The following is a 19,269-nucleotide window of genomic DNA, read 5'->3' as shown; positions in this document are numbered from 1 at the left end:
TGTTTGTAATTTACCAATAAAATTAAAATCTATTGATGTAATCAACTATATTAACAGATTAAAAAAGAGAAGCCATATTCATCTCAAGGGACACAGAAAAAGCATTCAATAAAATTTCACATCCACTCGTGACTTAAAAATAAAACGTTTTTATAAAGATAGGAGGCAATGTGAAGCACCTAAACTCAATAGAACATTTGCAACATTCTTTTTTTAAAAAAAAAGTTGGACAAGATGGTGTCCACCTGTTACCCCAGCAGCTCGGGAGGCAGGAGGGTCACAAGTTCAAAACCAGCCTTAGCAAAATAGAAAAACAAAAAGTGGGTGAGGGATGTAGTCCAGTGGTTAAATACCTGGTACCAAAAAAAAAAAAAAAAAAAAAAAAAAAAAAAAAAAAAAAAAAAAAANGTTTAATCCCCAGTACCACCACCACAAAAAAAAAAAAAAAAAAAAAAAAAGAAAGAAAGAAAGAAAGAAAAACCAGGAAATGAAGAAAAAAACATCAGGAGTCTGACTACCCCCAGGGGTTAGAATCCACACAAGAAATATGGGTTTGGGTACAGTTGGATAGCTGTGTGGGAGTTCTACATTTTCTACATTAGGTTATATATAAATCATTGAAGTTAATTTTACTATAATGACTTATAAATTCCATATACACATAACAATTTGGTTTTGTTTAATGTCCCAGAGGCTAAATCTCAAGTAGAAAAGAATTCTGTGCTTGAACTGATTTCAGTCCATTGAGGATGGGTGAAGAGCTTTCAACTGTTTGGGGTTGTATTGTCCTAATGTTTACCTCCTTCCATTTTGTTTTTATTGAAACAACCCTGACACTGTCTTAATTCAGCAGGTAAATCTTGATTTTAGCTTAGGGGCCAACCCAAACCCCCAACAGTGCTAAATAAAGTGAGAGGATCCAATCTTGAAAATCTCTCTCCATCTTTTCTTACTCCATGAAGGTTCTTCCTCAAGTTGGGCTGAGGGGGTGCAAACTGACCTTACAAACTCCGATAAATGGTCTAAGGTGATTATACTTTGCAATTGCAGTGCACAGCAGTGTGGCTCTGACAGCCCCAAGACTACTGGTAGCTCCCAAAAAGGGGGGCTTCCTGTTCTCCACCTACAAAGGGCAGCGCAGGAACCACCATCTGGAGAGAATGTTTATTCACTCAGAAAGTGAAAGTGCTTTCTCTTTTTACTTTTAAGAAATCGGACAGAAAAACATCTCCTGTATTTTGCAGTGAACAACATGGAGGCAAGAATCTTTGCTTAGCTCGGATCAGAAATGAAGAAAGCAAGCTTTGTGATGATTTCTCTTTACAGGGAAAAGAAATGTTCTTTCACCTCATTTCCACCTGAGCATCTGGGTGGAAATTAGTAGTGTTGGCCCTACAGGGATGGGAGATCCGTTGTTCCTATGGACAGGCAATGCAAACAACTTAAAAACATTTTTTATACAACAAAGGAATAAAGCTGGAATGTAACCATCCTTCCTAGAAACAGACTATAGAGCTGTTCACCTCATTCCTGAATGAACGACCAGAAGTGATCAAGCACAGGGTCCACTAACTTGCCCAGACTGACATCAAACTTGAGATCCTCCCACTTCAGCCTCCCCAGTAGCTGGGATTACAGGTGTACACTACTGTACCCTGCTTCCTGCTATTTTCTTTCAATGTCTTGAAGGAATAGTTTACGTATAGTACGTATAGTTTCCAAAAGTAAATAAATAAACACATTTAAACTTATATTCCTCCAAGAGCCATTTTAGTTAAGGCCCATGAATTTTGGAATAAGCATTCTCATTTTTTATTAATTCCTAAATATCCCTTAATTTTATATATTAAGATACAGAGTATAATTGATTTTAGAGAATCCTAATTAAAAAACATACCTGGTATAGAAAAATATTTTATTATATATCTATTTATTCACTTTATTACTTATTTATTATTATTATTATTATTATTATTATTATTATTATGCAAGAAATAGCTGTGACAGAGAAATATTAGAAGTTACAGAAAGTAATAAGAAAAATAATCACTGGAATGCAGCCACTTCTGACACATACCTTTTCAGATATCCTGAGATGCCTTGGTACAGAACTAATTCAGTAAAGGCATTTTATTTAGTCCATTGTAACTACTGAACTTGGAAGCCCAGAGCCAGTGTACTTTTATGTACAAAGCAGTCGTTTACAATTTGTGTGATCAGGCAAGTAGTATAAAAATTTGTAGTATATGAAGACCTTCACAGGAAGCCATGTGCAAATCTGGATGGTTTCTATTCTGACCCTCAGAGATGTGGCCCTTCACTAAGGATGCTGAAACACAGGCTGGGTGATTGTGGGAAAGTCATGGAAATGGTAGAGCCAACTGCTGATAGGGAGGGTTGGGACCTGGCAGACCTGGGTCTGCATCCCAGCTCTGCCAATGCCTGTGTACTTCTGGGAAGATTATTTCCCCTGTACCCTGGGCATCTGTACCAGTATTTCATCTAAAGGAACAAGCAACATATGTAAATGCTTTGCAGCATATGGGCTCTAGAAGCATTCTGCATTCTGATGTGGTGCAGGGGAACTGAGACAAAGAGAGAGGAACTGACCTCTCAAAGCAAAATAGAGGGGCTGGGGCTATAGCTCAGTGGCAGAGCACTTGCCTAGCATGTGTGAGGCACTGGGTTCAATTCTCAGCACCACATAAAAATAAACAGATAAAACAAAGGCATTTTGTCCATCTACAACTAATAAAACAGGCAAAATAGAGAACTGAGAGCAGTCCTACAGAGATGCCAATAAGCCACACAGGTCCAAAGCAACTGGCAGATCTCAGTGGGCTCTGCCCTTGCCATCCTCCTGTCTGAGGAGAGAGATCTCACCAGTTGGTAGCAATGGAGAAAGCTGCCTCTCAGATGTGAGCCTATGACTGAAAATATTGCGGGAAAATTAAGCAGAACAGGAGAGCTGAGCTGGCTCAGCCATTCACTCGGAGTATTTGCCTTGTTCTTTCTGGATTAGGAAGAACATCATTGATAGATATAGGGTCTGCTCTGTGCTTCTCTCCTTTCAGGCTCCTTTCCATTCCCAACCCCTACCTCCAAGCTGGTTAAATTTAAATAATTAATAGTGTCCATAGAAATAGCAACTTTTATTTAATGAAAAATGTTTTTAAAAAAGTTTTAAAAAACTTTTATATATATATGTATATTATACATATAATAAAAATGACAGATGTCTGGTGACAGTCCCTATTTTTCAAATGGGTCATATAGTTTAGGATAAGCCTTGGGTTTTGTGAATCCACTCAAGTCTTATTCCTCCTATATCCTCAGAAAAGTGAAGTTTCCAATGATATTCCAGTCAAGCAGATCAGTAGATACTGTGCTAATTAAGGAAGGAAACTGAATCAATACAGCTTACAAAGATTTTTTTTTCACAAAATGGTTAAGACCCAAAAGACTCACAACATTAACTTTTAATTTAGTGACCCAGAACATCCAATTACCTATCACACTCTACAAAATTATGTTTAAATATAGTGCTCTTAGACTATGTCTTTACAAAGTGAAGGGAAGACAAGGAGAAAATAAAACAATCAATGTGCCCTCCAAATCTAGCCAAAAGTAATAAATTAGTCTCTCCCCTCAGAAAAGTTAACTTAGAAAAGTGGCAGAGAACGTGGAAAAGAAGGTTATAGCTCTTGCCTATGCTAGTTATTCAGCATACAGAACTCCAAAGTCTGAGCAATATCAGTCTAGATGTTAGGAGATGGTAATGTCCCTGCAACAGATGTTCATATTATAAATCTCACATTCAAGCTCATAGACGTGAATTCTGCAGTTCCAGAACCTACTTGGGGGAAGAGTTAAAATGGTAACAAATGTAAAGCATGCTTAGAAAACATTTATGTCTCTGAATTGTTTTGCTCTTTATATCTTGTTTATACACTGACCTGTAAGACATAGCATATGACAGCTGCCAGTCCAACCCAGCTGTGAAGACTGTACATATTGGGGATACTTTGGGCATTGTGGAAATCAAAAACGGCCACCAGAGCGATAACTGCAAGAATGGTAGCAACACCATTTAACCCTGCATGGATGGATTTCATCAGGAACTTGCTGCATTTCCAGGTCCATGGCAGTCTGTAGACGATGATGGCTAAGGAGACAGAAGGTGTTTTTAAAGAATCAACACAAAATAAACAACTCAACCCAATAGACACTTTCTTTTGTAAAACCCCTTTCCCTTGGCTTCCACTTCTCACATACTCCTGCCTCTCAGTGCCTCATTCTTGGGCTCCTTTACTGCCATTCTACTCCTGAGTGCATGCCCAAAAGAAATGTGTACATATGTTCACTAAAAAACACTAGAATGTTACTAGCAGCACCATTTATAATAGTCAAAACCCTGGAAAACTTCCCAATAGCTCATCAATAGAATGAATAAATAAATTATGATATATTCACGCTATGAAATAATAACATAGCAAAGAAATGAATGATCTATAATTAGTACTACATCCAACAATAGGAATCAACCTACAAAGCGAATCCCAAGAAGCCAGACATTAACAAGTATATAGTTATGATTCAATTTGTATAAAGTGTAAAAACAGACAAAACTCATCTCTTCAGTTAGAGAAGTCAGTGGTGGTCCTTCTGAGGAAGGGGTACCACAGGCAATGGAACACGCCAGAAAGTCCAAAAGTTCCTATTGATATTGTTTCTCAGTCTGGATGCAGGTGTTCACTAAGAAAAGATTCATCTATATGTATCTGCATATAGATTAAACTTAAAATTTTTTCAAAGCCTTTCTACTCAAGAGTCCTGATTTAAGCAATAGATTATATGGCCACCTTATCCAGAATGCAATTAATTTTTGTTCTGAAGAACATATTCTGCCTTTATCCATATCTCTCTTCATGTATTTAAAAAAATTAAATGTGTGGAAATGTGTGGCAGATTTAAAAAGTTTAAAGAATACTTCCTTGATAGATGTATTCTACGCTATCAGCAATTTGCCATGCACATTTCTTAATTCTAGCAAATAAAAAAGAATCCTAACTATCAAAGACATTTATAATTTGAATATATAAAACTTCTTAGGATCATATAAATGTAAGGGATTATTCAGTCCCTTCTCAGGCAAAAATACATCTAAACCTACAAAGACAGAAGCAAATGCAGCCTCTTTAAAGTTTTCTGCATAAGAGTCATTCTTCCTAATTTTTGGACACTTTTCAACATTTGATAGCCTCCACCATCAGAAAAGTATTCCTTTTATTTAATTCAAACTCTGAAGGACTGCTCCTTACCAATTTCAGTGTGCATATAGGTATCTTAAAAGTGTTGATTGATTATACCTCCTTGATGACATGGAGACTTTGGATAATGAATCTTTTCAAACCAGTAATTTTAATATCTTGAAAAGCAAACTTTTAAAACTAGCTCTAGGTCCCTTCTCACCTCTTCTCCATCTTCTCTGAGTACATTAATGTGTCTTGCTATTTTTCTCTTGAATCAACAGAGCCTATGACAGACCCAGGTTCAAAGAATGTAACTCCATAAGTATTTTTAAAAATCTTATTTAATTGTAGATTCACATGCGGTTGTAAGAAATAATACAAAAAAGATCTCATATACTCTTCACCCAGTTTCCCCCTAAAGTAACATCTTACATAACTATAGTACAATATCACATCCAGGAAGTTTAGGTGGATATAATCCACTGACCCAAATCAGAGTTCACCAGTTTTGCCTTATTTGTACATGACCTATAAGCATTTATTAAAAAATGTTGCAAAGTCTGGATAAGGTGGCCATATAATCTATTGCTATTCTGTACACTAGTCAAAATCTGGAAATCAAAGTGATGTGAAGTCAAACATTGGTTTAACCACCTCATACTTTTTCTCCCCTGAGGGTTGAGAGCACACCCTATATAATTCTCTAGTTTTCAGGGAGAGCAAATCCTCTTTACCCAATGACTAAGTGACCATTTATCCACAAATGGAGCCTTTTGCAAAATGTGTGATTACACAGTAGTAAAATAAAAATGTGCAATATCTAAAGACATATGTTACACATCTCCCCCCTCCTGGTTTAACCTCATTTGTAACACACACAAACACACACACACACACACACACACACACACACATTTGCTAGGGAACAGACACAATGTTAGTGTCTATTTACATTTTAATTCTCACCTCAACTCTCTAAGAAAGGTGTGATTATTATCACTGTTATACAGAGGAAGAAGCTGAGTCACAGAGAGGATAAGCAGTTTGTTCAACCTCAATAAATGCTTTATAATATTATTGCTAACAGGGCACAATGGTGTGCACCTGTAATCCCAGTTTCTTGGGAGGCTGAGGCATAAGATTGCAAGTTCCAGGTCAGCCTGGGCAACACAGTGAGACTCCATCTCAAAATACTTATATATTATTATCATCACCATATTATCAACCAAGCACCTGCAGGAAGAAATCTTAGGTGAGTGAACTTGAACAGCTATATAAAAGGAAGTATTCAGGATGTGTTTTCTTGAAAAGCAAATTATAACAGTATACCATATACAGCTTTTTCTCTCTTACCTGGATGACAGTTTATCAAAAATTCCCCAAATAAAACTAATTTCTGCGGTTAAAAGTCAGGATTAGCTTCTATAACTAAAAGGAGTTGCAAGGGTGACCAGGGAACCCTGGAATATAGTTTCTTGACCTGGGTACCCAGGTGTGTCCATGTTAGGAAAACACCTCACATGACTTAGGCACTCTTGTGCATGCTGTTCTTCAAAAAAAAAAAGTTTAAGAAACTGTTGCCAAAAACCCCAAGACCACTGCATTCCCAGTGAAGACTCTGTACTCTTCCCCATGCCTGGGGCACAGGAATGTGTCAAGTTTTTCATAAAACGGAAATCTATTACTTTTGAATGTCAAAACTTGATTTTTAAACTTTTCACCTTCACTCAAATATGTTTGTTGTTTCTTTTTCTTTTTCTTTTTTTTTTTTTTTTTTTTTTTTTTTTTTTTTTTTTTTTTTTTGAGACAGGGTTTCAAAGACAGGCTGGTCTTGAACTCCCACATCAGCTTCCAAGTAGCAAGTTTTGCAAATGGGCTGCATACTAGCTTTCTTTCTCCAGCAGTTGCATGAATGGAACCTATTTAATTCCTCATAGATGATGTTAGGTTATTAACAAAACACCAATCATTATCCTATTACTTTAGAAGGAAGATCTCATTTGCTTTTGATCCAAATGGACCCAGACAATTGTGGTTTTAGAGGCCCTGGGTCTATCTTGGGTTTTCCTACCTCTTCTTCTTGTCAGGTTAGGGTGCCTCTCCCTTCCATCACCCAACTCTATGCATCATTCTCACCAGCACTGATTACTGGCATATAGATTTTCATGGTGCCCCAAATCTTAACATCTACTAAATCTGAGTAGCAAATATATGGGGATCTATTATATTATTTTTGGTATGGTTGGAAGAGTTCTTTATAGTTTTAAAGTTAAAACAATATTTTTGTAAGCTTGCAAACCCAGTAGTCAATTAGTCTCAACTGCTCAACAGGCATCTGGTGGAGATTTATGGGCTCTTCCAAGTGAGGCACACAGGATTTTCTGCCCTGGCTACACAGGGGCTCAGCTGCACAGATGAATGTGCTTCAAAATGCTCCCTGGATAAGCAAAGGTTCAATGTAAAATCATGCATTTCAATGAGCTGTTTATATGCTTTAAAAAACATACAAACAGCTGAAATATGGTAGACTTTAGGGAAAAAGGGCAAGTTTAACAAACCAGATCACATTTCTTAAGGAAGAAGCTATTCTCAACAATTATAAAAACTGCCTGCAGCGTGAAATTTAAATATTTCTTGCTTCTTTGGCTTGGCACTTACCTAGACACCATTCCTGAGGCTCAATGAGAAGGAAGAAGAGGTCTGCTAAACCCACAAGAAGGAGAAATGGTATAAAACAGCTACTTGTGACTGGAACAAGGGTTATCTGTTGGAGGCTCTAATTACCAAGACCATTTTTTTTCCACAAAAATGAGGGGAAACGTGAATTATATATGTGATAAATACATTTTAAATCTTTTCAAAGAAAAGCTATTGTTGGTGGAACATGCTAGTGTTCTAAACTTAGAAATAAAGGAAGGATTGAAGGGGAAAGAAATTAGTAACTGTGTATAATTATTCTCTAGACAATGAAGAAGAAAATACAGTAACTAGATTTTTGAATTTAATTACTGGAAAATTTCTCAGCTCCTAGTTGTATAATCCAAACTCAGAAATATAAGAAAAAACATATTCTTTAAGTAATCTCTGGTTTGGCACCACTTTCTCCCCCACATTATACAACTATATATACAAGTTGGTCTTATGGAAGGTAAGATGAGAATCTATCAAAGTGGGAGCAGATGAGGAAGGAGTGCTTGGAGGGAGAGGAACATCCCCAGACACGAAAAGCACTGTGACTCTAGTTCCTCTTACTTTCTGTCTTGTGATTTATGAGGTAGAAATACACTTATTTTGTTCATCATCACATCCCAGAAGTTGGCATGGAGCCCGGCACACAGTGGGAATTCAGTAAGTATACGTGAAAATGTAAACCTTTTGCAGGGGGAGTATTGGAGATTGAAATCGACCACTGAGCCACATCCCCAGTCCTATTTTTTTGTATTTTATTTAGAGACAGGGTCTCAATGAGTTGTTTAGCACCTCGCTTTTTGCTGAGGCTGGCTCTGAACTCACGATCCTCCTGTCTCAGCCTTCCGAGCCACTGGGATTACAGGCATGTGCCACGGTGCCCGGCTTAAAAAGTAAATCTTTTTTATTTATTTATTTTAGTTGTTGATGGACTTTTATTTTATTCATTTATTTATATGTGGTGCTGAGAATTGAACCCAGTGCCTCACACATGTGAGGCAAGTGCTCTACCACTGAGCCACAACCCCAGCCCCAATGAAAAAGTAAATCTTAATAAAGCACAGTAATCATTCAGTATTCCCAGCAAAAGGGCAGATCCTCTTTTGATATTATTTTCAAATTTATTTTTTTTAATTTTTAAAAATTTATCAATGGATCTTTTTATTTTATCTATTTATTTGTATGCAGTGTTGAGGATTGAACTCAGGGCCTCACACATGCCAGGCAAGCACTCTACCGTCACTGATCAACAACTCCAGCCCCTCAAACTTATTACAGTCAGAAAAATTATTTTTGATATACAATATGATGTTTTGATACATGTGTACATTGTGAAGTGGCTATATCAAACTATTTAACATATCCATCACCTTACTTTACCAATTTTTGTTATGACAGATCCTCTTTTAAAAGGTACAAATCAAAAACTCAAGACAAATTGTCCTGCTGACCCAAGTACTAGCTAATATGAGACCAAGAAGTCCTTTCAAGTAAGTAAAAAAGATTCTGCACTTAGGCCTACGTAACAGCTTCAAGTTAATTTAAAAATAAGTTATTGAGCTCAAACTACACTGGGATTTTAAACATAAATTCTACTTAAACATGCTGTGTCATGATAATTTCCTCCCTCTGAATAAAGTCTTATTTTTCGCTCCTTGATAAAATACTTAGAACAGGATTATCCATCTGTATAACTCATTTCCCTGTCCACCCATGACTTTACCAGATTCTATCCAAAGGACCTCAAGTTGAAATTGAAAAAAAAAAAAGAATCCCCTTTAAATTCTTGCAGCAGCTGTCAGAGAATCAGACCTCTGAAATGTGCCTGGGCCTGTGCATCTGCACTGTCTCATTGCATGAATATCATGAAAACAGAAACCCCTGGAAAGCTGAAATGAAGGAAGTGATCTGGAAGGTACAGATGGTTTGTTTTAGCCTATTGACACTAGAAACATTTCTCTAAAGTGACTGAAATCTTCCCAAAGGCAGCTATTTGGGATCAAACATGTGTATGAAAATAGAAAAAGATCAATTTATTGGCTAGACATTTATAAATAAATATCCAGAAATTTTGTGTTCTTAGAAAGATCAGCTAGCCAGGTATGATGCTAAATGCCTGTAATCCCAGTAACTTAGGACAGAAATACAAATTCAAGACCAGGCTGGGCAACTTAGCAAGATCCTGCCTCAAAATAGAGGCAGAATAGAATAAAAAGGGCTGAAGATGTAGCTCAGTAGTAAAGTACCCCTGGGTTCAATCTCTAGTACCACTAAAGGAAGGGAGGGAAGGAAGAAGGGAGGGAAAGAGGGGGAAAGAAAAGAAATATCAGTTATATCCAGCTATAGTTTCTTGTGTCTCATATGAATATTATGACAGATTAGAAACAGTCCTGGTTCACATATAACCTAGTTGTCTGATGTGGCTAAATTCAAATGAGAATTTGAATTTAAGGTCCCAGCCAGTTTTAAGTATTCAGGGATCAGTACAACTTACATTCTTAGAAATAAAAAAATCATTTCTCCTCTCTAACCAATTCAAATGTGAACAACTTATAGACATGATTGCATCTTTTTTTTTTTTTTTTTGCGGGGGCGGGGGGTGATGCTGGGGATGAAACCCAGGGCCACACACATGCTAAGCAATCATTCTGCTACTGACCTGTAACTCCTATTGAGCAATTGAGCAGAGCTCTCTCTGCTTCCTGGCTGCCATGTCCTGAGCTATTTTCCTTCATCACACCCTTCTTCCATGATGTCCTACCTCACCTCAGACCCAGAGCTATGGAGTCAGCTGACCATAGACTAAACCTCTGCAACAGTGAACCAAAATAAACTTTCCCTCTCTAAATTGTTCTTGTCAGGTCTTTTGGTCATGAAGATGAAAAATCTGACCAAAATATAAAGTATCTGGAATTAGACTTGGATCTATATTTTTGGAGGCCACTATTCAACCCACTGCATATCCCTTGTAGGAATTCTGGAAATGAGGTCTAGAGTATTACAAGAGAAAATGGTTCCTACAGGGTGTGATCCACCAGTATGCATCTCATCTCCTCGTATCTGAGCTGGAATCTGGGAAGAGGACTGTTTAAGGAGAACTATATGTATGGTTAAATGAATTACTGAGGCCAGGGTGCCCACCAAAGAGGAGTACCTGATGCTGCCCTATTAGCAACCTCAGGTTCCTATCTTATGTCCTGCTTAACTGACTGATTCTCACTGTGGTCCTAGTAGTTTCTCATGTCTGAATGTTGTGCTGACCCAGGGAAGACATCCAGTGATACTCTATTCTAAATCCACTTCACTTAATTACTTCATACACTCAATCCTTGTAGGTGTGACTACTGGTTTAAAGGATTGGCCAAACATTCATTAATTCAAAGAATATCTGTTGAATGCCTACTCCATGTTAGGTAATGCTATGGATACATTAGTGAAGAAAACAGACAAAATCCCTACCCTTGGGTAGCTTGCATTCTAGTAGAAAAAGAGAAATAATAAATTAGTAATTTAAATAGTCGGTGGTCAGAATATGGTCAGAATTTGGATAATAATGTATCTAAATTCTGATGAATTGGATGAGAAGTGTGGAAGAGAGGAATGAAGAATGATTGTATAGTTCCAAACATCTAGAAAGATGAGATTGCCATTTACTGAAATGGTAGAACTTATAAGAGAAGTATTTTGGGACATGTGAGGAATATCAAGAGCTGAGATTTGGACATGTCTCTTTGACATCCAAATAGAGAGTTTGTATAGGCAGATGAATATCTGGTTCTAGAATTCAGGGGAGAGTATGGGGTGAGTATATAAAGATGGGAGAGCTCAGTGTATAGATGGCACTTAAAGCCTGGAAGGTGGGTAAGACCACCACAGGAAGGAATGCAGGAAAACTGAAGTACTTAGAAGAATGAGCCCTGGGAGCTCTAACCTGAAATAACCAGGGAGATGGGGAGCAACCTGCAAAGGAGATAGAGGAGGGGTGGCCAAGAAAGAGAGAAGAGCCAAGGAGATGGGTATCCTAGAAGCTTCTCAATCCACCAAGTGAAGGAAGAGAGGAATGAGGGGTCAGTTATGTCAAATACAAGCTTCCAGTCAGGCAACAGGAGGTTCTGAGAATTGACCACTGGTATAAGCAATGTGGAAGCAATTGATTATTACTTCAAGAACAATTTTGTGGAGCAGAACAAGAGAGCCTGATTAGAGAAGGTTCAAGAGAGGACAGAGGAAAAGAATTAGAGACTATAGATACAGACTCATATTTCAAAATGTTCTACAGTAAGACCAGAAGAAAATTGAGGCGGTCGCTTGGGAAGGATACAGGGGAGAGAGACAGAGATAGATGGGTGGGGGGAGAGAGAGATTAAGATGACATGAACTATAACATATTGGAAATAATCTAAGGGATGGGGTGAGAAACTTAATGGTGCAGAAGAAAAGAGGGAGAATTAAGTTCTGTCCTTAGGTAGGCAAGAGGAGGAACAGAAGATACTAGGCAGTAATGAACTAATGAGCTCTGTAGCTTAGAATAAAGATGCCTTTCCAGTACAACTGCATGCCCAGTCTTCCCTGAAGTTGACTAAGCAGTGTTTCTAAATTGTTGAACAGGATAACCACTAGGGGACAGAAAAGGCACTTTTAGTTCAGATGTTGTTGTTATCGTTACAACTCAGTAGCTGCAAAACTGGATTTTGTTATTAGCAATTTAACTATGGTGCAGAAATAATTATTTATTCATTCAACAACTATTTATTGGCCTATCATGTGTCAGTTCTAGGTGCTGGAGATTGAGCAGTGAACAAAATAAGCATATCTAAAACATTTTTACTAGTTAGTGCATTTATTTATAACAAAAAAATGTGTTCTGAGTTGCTTCCAATTATGTCTTTGTTTTGAAAAAACCCTCCTTTCTCTAAGACTGATAGGTTTTGTTATAGAAGCCTGTTTTCCCCTGGCTAGTTTGGAATAGATGTTTGGGGCACTTCCTCAAATATCTTCTTTGCAAGAGGCTTTTCAAATATATTTAATTGATCTTGAAATTTAGTCACTTTTACATAGATTAATAGGATATCCTAATTTCCTTTTAAGAACTGCTCTTGATTTCTGTTAGTCTTTTAAATGTTACTTAAATGTAGTTATATTATATCTCACAAAACCAACTTGAGATCATTAAACTATTCAATTTCCCTTCCTTTATTTTACATCACAAAAGGAGTTCCACACATGGGAAAGTACAAGTATAGAATTGCTAAGACTTCTTCGGCTAAAGTAGACACCTGAATTTTCTACCTTTTACTAAAGAACACATTCCACCTTGTTGAACCTTTTAAAAGACCAAATGCTACTTTGAGAGCATTTATTCATTGCAGTCTTTTCTGCGGCCTTCTTTACAAGGGTTGTTTCTCTGATTTCCTGGCAATATACTTAATTTCATGGGAATCATTGCTTTTAGAGAAGCACAAAGCCTCTTCTAAATTCTTCCTCATTAGTGTCAGAGACTGTTAGGTAGATTTCTCTTATTTAAGATTTTGTTTAGCAGGGCACAGTGGCATGTGCCTGTAATCCCAGCTACATGGGAGGCTGAGGCAGCGGATCACTTGAGCCCAGGAATTAAAGGCAAGCAAGACTTCATTTCAAAAAATTTTTTTTGTTGTTTTACATTTTCCATAATCTGCTATACTTTAATTTAGAATACATATATTTTCCAAAATATATTTGGAGTATACTTGATTGTGTGTGTGCATGGGGGTGGGGGAGATTTTATTTTTCAACTTCTATATTAGTCTTACTTTCTTCAAGGCTTAAAGTATTTCAGACCCATATTTGTTCTTAACATAGTTTCAAATTCTGTTTACTGTTTGTATACTGTATTTGTAAAGCACTCCATGCTTAGAGTAATAACTATATGTTAGCTTTCCCATCCTGATCTCCAAATATTTGTGTATTATATAAGTGTTCTATTACATCATGTTCATTATTAGAGATCTAAAATCTCATAGCCTTAAAGTTTCCTCCCTAAAGCAATAACATACAGTAAAGAAGCCCAGTATAACACGGATAGTCTGTAACATGTGTGTGCCTCACCGTCAATAAAGTCAACTACAGACTGTCTGACTTAGGATGGTTTGACTTAACGGTTGTTTGACTTTACAATGGTACCAAAGCCATGTGCAGTCAGTAGAACTGTGCTTCAGATTTTGAATTCTGATCTCTTCCCAGGCTAGCCATATGATTATACTCTTGAGATGGTGAGCAGTGGCAATGAGCCACAGCTCCCAGTTAGCTACACCATCATAACATTCAATGCTCTACAGAGCATTGTACAGTGTTGCTAACCCAGAGTAGATTAGGAACATGCATTTTCAAGTTATACTCTTTTCAACATATGATAGGTTTATTGGAGATGTAACTCCATAATAAACCAAGTAGCTTCTGTATTTACTTCTCTTCCCCTGGACACTTCCTACTGCTTGGCTGAGTATGTGTGAGCCAAGATACAGGAGAACCAGGGAGAATTATGTATGGGGTCTACATATATGAAAAAGTTTACGTTCATGTCAGTTACATGTACTACATGATTAAAACGCTTTGCAAATTCAGGATCCAAACAATAAACAGGGTGGGTAATGTTGACAAGACAAACATTAAAATATTAACACAAAAGAGAGTGACTAAACCTAAAAAAAATGAGGTTTGCATAACAGCAACACATGAAAAATCCCCCAATATCTGTTTACACATTTTTGCCCCAAAGGAAGTATAAACAGATTAAGAGAAATCCACAATTTAGAGAAATCAGAAAATCTTTTACACAAACCCTGTAATGGATTATAATGTGAATAAAGAGTTTCAAAATGTATTTTAAGTAAAGCTTTTGACTTCTCTGAAGAGAAGACTGCAAAGAAAAAGTTCATTGCCCTAAAAGCAGAGAACTCCTTGAAAGTTAGGCCATTGAAAGGACTTAGGCTACTTCCATGGGTATGTTACTTAACTCCTCAGTCCTTCAGTTTATTCATATAATGCATTTAGTGGACACACAAAATTCAAATGTTTTGACTGTGTCCTCTGTGGGAAGTCAGGCAACAAGCACTATCCACCTGTGTTCCCCTTACCTCAATTATTAGAACACACTTCAAGTCTTTGAAGAGCTTCTCGGTTTTAGAGGCTGCTTTCAGAGGTGGAGGGAAGAGATGAAAAGACTGTTCCTACCACTTTGAGTAAACAGAATGTGTCCACCGCTCTGGTCAAACTAAAAGGCTCCACCGTGAAGGAAAGTGTACTGGTGACATCAACTTTGGAATTTGAGTATTTTTTCCCCCTCCTTTTAGTGCAGTAGCGAAACATCTGGGAATTATGCAACAAAATAACTCGGATGACCAGTGACGCTCACACCCTGAGAAGCATACCAGGGAAGCCTCCAAAGGCTGAGCATTAGTAACACCGTCCACTACACCCCGATTTGAGAACTTGCTCAAAGTTGTAGCACAAGTTTAAAAAGGAAAAATAAAACAAAAACGTCTCTTTAGAAATGAGGCCAGCGCTTTTTTCTTCACTTGTTTGTGGGGAATTAAATATTGGTGAAGAAAAGGCAGCCTGCCCAGGGGCCAGGTAGAAGGTTCCCGCTGGTGGGCATCTCTTTCCCAATTCAGTCCATTCCTCACGATAATTTTCTGCAACATAACTCCAGCCCACCAATTTCTACAATTTGCTAAATGTATTCTCAAGGCCACCGCCTTGATTTCACTTTTGAGAAAGTGGTTACAAATAAATGGTGCTTGCGCCACTAACTAGAGGTTCCTCCAGCCAAGCCTCTGAAGACAACTGTCGGTAGGTGGTGAGACCTACCTAACGTCAATAAACACCACCATAGACTGAGCCTCCCTCTGAACCCCTCTCCCATCCAGCCTCATCCCGGAAGAAGTAGGCCGGGAGCTGGCACACCGCGGGCAAGCAGCGACACGGCCAACCCCAGGGACGTCGCGCGCGGGAGCATCCCTCGGAGCCACGCAGCCGCAAGCTTTCTCTGGACTTCTCCTACCCCTGGTTTGGGGCCACCGCCCAACAGGAAGCCCCGGAGGGGAACTTTCGCCAGTGGGCCGCCACATAAACACGCTGGGTTCCAGAGCGTCCAATGACTGGGCAGGGCGGCGAAACACCCCTTTGAGTGTGTTTAGACTGAGCGAAGGCTCGACTGAGTTTAACCGGGTGAAACCCGGAAAGGATGCTCCGCCACTCGCCGCGGCTACCAGCTGCTCAGCCCCTTCATGCAGAGCTAAGGAAGCTACGGGAGAGGCCAGTTGTCGCCCCTCCATTCTGCCCCGCAGCCTTCCTCTCTCACTCTGCAGCCTTCTAACAAGTTCAGCAAAAGGCCTCTGGCTAGAGGGTTTCCGCGCCCCTGACTGCGCAGGCTCCGCCCACAGAGGCGTCTTTTAGGGGCAAGTGGCAGGGAAGCGCGGTGCTGGGGCATATCTCCACTCTTGTTCCTGCAGACGCGGGGACGTCCCGGTGCGACCCAGACCCACTGCACCGAGTTGGCCGACTCAGGCCAGCTGCGCTCCTCGCCGCCGCCCCCCCGCAACGCGTCCTCACTGCGCACTCCCGCCCGGGGCTGCCGCCGCTGCAGCGCCGCGATCTCCGCTTTGCCGGGCCCCGCCCGCGCCCCGCCGGAGCCCGCCCTCTTCCTTCTCGCCAGCCACGCTCCACCGCCCCCCCAGGAGGTGCCCAGTACCGATGCCCTGAATGAAGATAAAGCCTGTCACCGCGAGCACCGGGTGCCAGTTGAACTCGAGCGAGCTCCCGTCCCAGCCGAGCCCCTCTCGGTAGTGGAGGACCCAGATGAGGGTGAAAAGCACCGACAGGAAGCCGACCAGTAGCGCCGACACCAGCAGCGCCAAGAAGCCTCTGTAGCTCTCCATGGCTGTCACAACTTCACGGTCCGCGCCGGGCAGCCTCTGGGTACTAGCCCCCGCCGGCCCCGGGGTCGGGATTTCTTGGCGATGTCTCCGCCTACGGGGAGGGACTTTCTCGGAGGTTGTCAGGGCTGTGGGGCCTCCTGGGGGTGGGCAGCTGGCACTGGATCGGAAACCGGCCCCACCCCCGGGATCACGCGGCCGTCGAGAGCTCTCCCAGCTCAGTGGCGGCCCACTGGCCCAGCATCGGAGTTCGCAGAGGGCTGGAGTAACTGATGCAGTTACTTGTGCAGAGAGCGCGCTCAGAGGAATTCAGGCTCACCAAATATCTTTTTAACTCTTCCCGCGTCTCTTATTTGTGGGAAGGCCGTGGCGCAGGCTTTGGGTTATCAGAAGAGAGGGATCTGTTCGATACGGTTATGCGTGTGCTTTTTAAATGAAGTCTCTTGAGTCCCAATTCTGATGCCAAGGAAGGGTCAAGAAGGAATCTTGGATGGTTTGGGCAGTGGTGGGCTAGCAGCCAAACCACTTGTAGTGTGTGGTGCACGCCTATAATCCCAGCGGGAGGTTCGCAAGTTCGAGGTCAGCCTCAGAAGTTTAGCGAGGCCCTAAGCAACGTAGCAAGAGACCCTGTCTCAAAATTTAAAAAATAAAAATAAAAAGAGCAGGGGGATGTGGCTCAGTGGCTAAACGTCCCTGGGTTCAACCCTCGGTACCAAAACCAAACCAAACAAGGACAAAACAAAATATCAACCAAAAAATAACCGCTTATTTTTAAGAGGGGAAAACAGGCACCTCCTGGACCCTGAACTTTCCTGTGGTGTGTGATAAAATGGATTTTAAAAGCGCCCACCAAGGTTAGAGCACTTGCTTAGCATGCACAAGGTCCTGGGTTCTATTTCCTGAACCGGGACCTGCAAAACCGATATGAACCAAAAGCCTCTTAGTGGAATCACTTTGATGCCCTGAAGCTTACTCTCTGCTGTTTCTAAAATTACCTTCCCCCTTCTTCATGGGGCAAGAACATGTCAGTATTACATGTTGCTGTCAGAGAAAAAGGGTCTGACTGCCAGGGTTTCTAGAATGTTTTGGGGAATGTTCACTTCTAACCCTCCTCTGTAACTTATCTTCAAGGTTATTTTACTATAGTGTCTTGTTGCAATCTTAATGACCTTAAACTGTGCAGAATGTGTATGGAGGTAATTTTCCAAAGACGGGTTTTAGGCCAAGAATGTAGGAATGTCAAATCCTGGTAGTGGGACAAGATTAAAAGGCTAAGAGTGAGAGGCTGCCAATTTCATGTATCATTTAGTTCCCCTTGGTGGGGAGAATAAGAAAATGGAAGAAAAGGACCCCTCCCCACAGTAAAGTCTTTCTTTGATCAGGCCAGCCTAACCCTGACTGGCTCTGATGTCCTTGGCTGTCAATGTCTCTTGAGGTTCCTGATCACTCCTTATTTACCTTCTTGCCTCTCAATTTGCCTGAGCCTATCTCCACCAAGAACCCATGAGGCTCCCTATGACTGACTATCTTACACCCTACCCACCTCCCCATCCAATGCTGGGCATCATTTATCAACATGTAATATAATAATCTGTTTCTGTGGTTGTCTTCTCTTTCCAGACTTCCCTTATAGGCATTAATTGTCCAATATCACCATTGTATTCTTCCTTAGAATGTAGTAGTTACTCAATAAACATGTGTTGGGCGATTAATGGGACTTAGTGTGTCAATCAGGGTCCTATCAGGAAACAGATGGCACATTCCAGTTGGGCAATTTAATAAGGAACAGGATTATTTACATCTGTGGGTATGGTGTAGGAAACCACAAGGATTATGCAGTGCCCCAAGCTTAAAGCAAAGATATCTACTAGAATCTAGAGAGAAAACTATGGAGAGGGCAATCAGACATAGGCCTTGAATGGACAGATTCAGCCAACTTACAGGAACCCCCAAGAAGGAAGAATGTGAAAGGGATTATATATTTCAAACATCCCCCAGTGGCTAATAAGAACCTAACCAGAAGCCAGAGGGCCTCCATATAGCTCATACATCTTCCCAGGATCCAAGCAAAGTGCAGGAGGGTGAGAGTGGGAATGGATGGAAACTATCACTGAATCAGTTCTGTTGTTTCAGACAGTTTTTGTTCCTCAGTGCTACAAACATTCCTGTTTAATATTACACTGTTTATATTTACTGTTTATAATTCCTCTGCTACCTCTAGCTAGTAATTCTACAACAGTCATTTTTTCCCTAAAAGTATCTAATCCTTGTCCCCCTTTGTGCCCCAATTCATCACCTCAATCAACTCTTGAGTTTATTTTCCTTCATAGTAGTAGCAAATGAGAATCTCCAGGATTCCATACCCCCTAAAAAAACACCTCAAGAGAAGAAGACATGTCCAAATGATAAACTATGGT

The 19,269-nt window shown here is 40.1% G+C and overlaps 1 protein-coding gene across 1 annotated transcript; it reads right to left on the bottom strand.

The window, feature by feature from the left end:
- Nucleotides 1–3,130: 3,130 nt before the first annotated feature.
- LOC107136650 (plasma membrane ascorbate-dependent reductase CYBRD1) lies at nucleotides 3,131–17,222 on the bottom strand. The gene is made up of 2 exons (XM_015478945.2): nucleotides 16,669–17,222; nucleotides 3,131–4,165 (listed from the first exon to the last, which is right to left on the bottom strand). The coding sequence occupies exons 1-2, from the start codon at nucleotides 16,853–16,855 to the stop codon at nucleotides 3,945–3,947; spliced, it is 408 nt and encodes a 135-aa protein (XP_015334431.2). The 5' UTR covers nucleotides 16,856–17,222; the 3' UTR covers nucleotides 3,131–3,944.
- Nucleotides 17,223–19,269: the final 2,047 nt, after the last annotated feature.

The sequence above is a fragment of the Marmota marmota genome, unplaced genomic scaffold, assembly GCF_001458135.2.
Source record: "Marmota marmota marmota unplaced genomic scaffold, marMar, whole genome shotgun sequence".
Classification (NCBI taxonomy): domain Eukaryota; kingdom Metazoa; phylum Chordata; class Mammalia; order Rodentia; family Sciuridae; genus Marmota; species Marmota marmota.
The sequence above is the reverse complement of the archived record's forward strand: the minus strand, read 5'-3'. Positions and strand labels throughout refer to the sequence as shown.